Source organism: Colobus angolensis, unplaced genomic scaffold (genome assembly GCF_000951035.1).
Source record: "Colobus angolensis palliatus isolate OR3802 unplaced genomic scaffold, Cang.pa_1.0 Scaffold6, whole genome shotgun sequence".
Classification (NCBI taxonomy): Eukaryota; Metazoa; Chordata; class Mammalia; order Primates; family Cercopithecidae; genus Colobus; species Colobus angolensis.
Window position 1 is genome coordinate 27,129,495 of NW_012119598.1, and position 4,404 is coordinate 27,133,898.

A 4,404-nucleotide genomic window follows, 5' to 3' on the forward strand; every position below is an offset into this window, starting at 1 on the left:
TCTGTACTAAAAAACAAAAACTCAGCTGGGCACGGTGGTGCATGCCTGTGGTCCAAGCTACTCAGGAGGCTGAGCCATGAGAATCACTTGAACCCGAGAGGCAGAGGTTGCAGTGAGCTGAGATCACACCACTGCACTACAGCCTGGGAGGCAGAGCAAGGCTCCATCAAAAAAGAAAAAGAAAAAAAAAAAGACTTTCCCAAAACTTATTCCACTCCCTAGATCCCAGGATGTATTGCTTATTTGGCTTAATTTCTGACAGATGACTTCGTGGGTCTAAGGAAAAAGCAATAGGATTGGGGCTGGAGCTGGCTCCAATGTTACACCGGGAGTATCTTTACCAAGGGGCAGTGTGATTCAGGGGTGTGTAAATGTGTTGGAATAAGCTTCAGCTTATTAACATAGCCTGCAAACAAGAGCAGTGGCTTTACCTTTCCTGGTGGCAGGCTTCCCGTCCATTTAGCTTCTGTGGGAAATGGTACCACGCTTTGTGGTGGAGTTTCCCTGTGCCCTGGATCTCTTTTACTACAACAGTCTTTTATCTATGGAGAGAACATAATCCAAAACATAATACACAAATAATTTCCCCTTGTTAATGTTGCCTCCTCTTAGCATCAGTAAAAGTTTTGACCCAACACAGCTCCATAACTTACATTTTATAGGGCACCACTGGTATGCTTTTGGTTACAGGATTGTTAAAAGGAAATCTGGCTATAAGTTCCAGCTGTGTGACCTAGAGTTAGTCATTTAAATTCTCTAATCATTCATTTCCTCATCTGTTCAATGAAGATAAGGCTCCTTTCTGAGTGCAGCTGGAAGAATTAAATGAAAAATTGCATGTACTTTATTAAACCACACAGAAGCATGCAAAGGTGAGGAGTAGTATTGCTGGTAGCAGACCATAAGCAGGAAAATTAAACTAAGCTCAAGAGTGAAGGAGTAAGGTTCCAGAACGGTCTTTCCTTTCATTCTGATGGTGTTTCTCTCCCCTCTGTACCACCAGAACAATGTTCCATGCACCTTCGAACATGAAGGATGGCATTACATAACACTAATATGTATTACAATTAAAGGTTTAAAATGTTTATTCTCATATTTGCTACACACAATGTGGACACTTGATTGGACTGACAGTCTTCATGTCACCTAGAAAATTATAATGAACAGGGACTTCTTACTATAATTGTGAATAAATCCAGCTATTGTGACAGGCAAAGAGAATTCATGGCTCTAAATATGGACATGTTTAATTTAATATTTGTACACTAATCAAACTATCTTTGGGATACATACATTTTGTTTATTTTAGGAAAAATCCATATCCTAAGAATATCGTCAATTTTCCATTCATTCCTAAATTGAAGCTTCTATGACTTTACTTTTTAATTTTTTTTAAATCCCTGAAGACATCGGAAGCTTCTATGACTTTAAAAACACATGTATCGGCTGAGTGCAGTGGCTCACACCTGTAATCCCAGCACTTTGGGAGACTGAGGTGGGTGGATCACTTGAGGTGAGGTGTTCGAAACCAGCCTGGCCAATATGATGAAACCCCATCTCTACTAAAAATACTAAAATTAGCTGGGTGTGGTGGCACACGCCTGTAGTTCCAGCTACTAAGGAGGCTGAGGCAGCATAATTTCTTTTCTTTTTTTTTTTTTTGAGACGGATTCTCATTCTGTCGCCCGGGCTGGAGTGCAGTGGCCTGATCTCAGCTCACTGCAAGCTCTGCCTCCCGGGTTCACGCCATTCTCCTGCCTCAGCCTCCCGAGTAGCTGGGACTACAGGCGCCACCACCTCGCCCGGCTAGTTTTTTGTATTTTTTAGTAGAGACGGGGTTTCACAGTGTTAGCCAGGATGGTCTCGATCTCCTGACCTCGTGATCTGCCGGTCTCGGCCTCCCAAAGTGCTGGGATTACAGGCTTGAGCCGGGGCGCAGCATAATTTCTTGAACCCAAGAGGCAAAGGTTGCAGTGAGCCAAGATGGTGCCACTGCACTACAGCCTGAGGGACAGAGCAGAACTCCGTCTCAAAACAAACAAAAAACACATGTATCAAACCTATATTTTATCATTCAAGGCTTTGCACTGCTTTTGCACACAGAACTTAAAAGACTTGTCCATACCTTTAAAGATATTCATAATCTGTGACCTTAGGCTGAAGGATTATAAGGAAAGGCATAGATGAAAAATTTTGTCCAAAAATATCCTTTATAGTATTACTCATGACCACATAATGTTAGAGATAAATTAACCTAATAATGAGAGTCTGGCAAGTCAAGTTGATAGATTATTGTGATGGAAGCTATTTGAAAATGTTTTCAACAATATTGAATTACATTAGAAAAATGCTAGTACTCTAGTGTACAAAGCAGGGTGTGCTATGCACGTCCACATACAGGAATAGAAACTGATTCACACAAGTGCCGGTGATGACTATTTCTGGGTTACAAAACAGGATGATCACTTCATTCTTTGTGATTTTCTATATTTACCAAGTGACTTTGTAAATCATTAGTAGATACTCATTTTATATTCAGAAGTAGCTAAATGTGCTTAAAAGAACAATAATTGGACTTTATCAGCATGGCAAGTATAGTTTTCTGCTTTCCAAGTATCTCTAGAATTCTGAGAATAGTGTCTCTCCATCTAAATTTTGAATTTTGGGTGTTTGGGTTTTTGTTGTTGTTGTTACTGTTTTGTACAATGGACCCAAATGGAGGCCCAATTGCTAGTAAGATCAGGTCAGCACCAGGATAGATACTGGTTGTTGCTTTGCTTTAGAAAGCCTCCAAGTCTTGCTAACATCTGGATATCAGGAGTTCAGCTCATTGCTCTACACTTAGATTCTAGCTGAAGTCACCTGTGGTCAAACCCAGAGTCTGGACCATTTTCTATTTGATTTCACTTTTTATGCAAGATCCCGTGGCTTGGCTGAAGGCAACTCTTTAACTGTATGTGCAGCTGCAATTACTTACACTCCACTTAAAGCTTTCCCACCAACTTCTCCAATCTTATAAACACTGAAAGCTGAAAGAGACTCAGTGATCTTCTGGCCCAACTGTTCATTTTATTGATAAGAAAATTTGTGTACAGAAAATTTGAAAAGTTGCCTGAAACCACATGTTGCACAGAGCCAGCACCAGATCTCCTAATGCCCAGACTGCTGCTTGTTAATACAACTTCCCCTTTATTTTCATAATATTTTAAGCACAAGCTTAAAACTCAATGGGATAGCTCCATTTTGAGGTATTATACAAGAGAATTTGTACATTTTAAATCAAGTTCTAATCATTTATTCTAGAAGGAAATTTGATGATGAAAAATCCTTTTAAGTTAAGCTTTGAATATTAAACATAAACACAACAAAACTACTTCTCCTTGCTCTTTATGTTACTGGAATTGTATCACAAACCCATCACTTCAGTTTTTCTTCCCATTCTCTGCTGCTGTCTAATGAGAAGGGATGAAAAGCCCTACTTAAGTTTTATGGTTTCAAATGCTACTTTGATTTTGTATCAATAGGTAATTTCAGTTCTTCATTTCCTATTTTCCTTTGCGTGAGACGAATGCAGAAATCAGGCTAACATGCCAAACCATTCTAAACTGAGGTCTTTCATAGTAATGGGAAATATTTTTCCAAAATAAGCACAGAAGCTAATAAAATTATGGAGCCTGAACACTGGCATGGTTGATATGTAGTTAGAGACAGTGGAATAATTATTAGCTTATTTGCAAACAATTGAGAACATGTAACAGTGTCAGAACCCTTCCCTTTAAGGAGCTATACCTCTAAAAAAAAAAAAATTGTGAATTCTAGTGCCAAAGTTGAAAGTAGACACAGAAAACTGAATTGAAATTAATTAAAGGAAAATGTTATATTAAAAAAATTACTTGACACAGTATAGGTTGAATTTGAGAAAAAAATCAATAATGTACATATTATGGTATAGGCATAAGTGAAAAAACAGGTTTTCCCCTTTTTTTAAGTCTAGAACTCATGATTTTATTATAATGGTTGTTAGATGGCTCTTAGATTCTCCTAATATCCAGCCTGTCTTGCATCATCTCTGACAGCCCAGAGTCCTAGTTTACTCAGAGTAAATGTTACACCTAGATCAAAGAGCATGAACCTACAGTTGGGAGGGTATTCAAGGAGTGAATTCTGCTCTGCCATTCCCAAACTGAGTAAACCAGGTAAAGTTTCATAAACTCTCAGGACTTGCACTGTTTTATGGGAAGAATTGGGATAATGTTACTTCACTGGGCAGTTTGGAATGAAAACAAAGCTATGAGACATGCCTCGTAAATTGCAAAGTGTTAAACGTTGTATAATATTCTAGATACTAGCAACAGCAATAATAATAAACAGTCACAATATTGGTGGTCTGGCCCTCTCAGATCC

The 4,404-nt window shown here is 38.8% G+C and overlaps 1 protein-coding gene across 1 annotated transcript in view; it reads right to left on the reverse strand.

The window, feature by feature from the left end:
• SLC17A2 (solute carrier family 17, member 2) overlaps positions 1 to 4,404 on the reverse strand; it is a 23,740-nt gene that overhangs the window by 18,156 nt on the left and 1,180 nt on the right. Inside the window, 1 exon segment of the mRNA XM_011962823.1 lies at positions 432 to 542. Within this exon segment, the coding sequence (XP_011818213.1) occupies positions 432 to 459 (28 nt within the window). The 5' untranslated portion in view covers positions 460 to 542.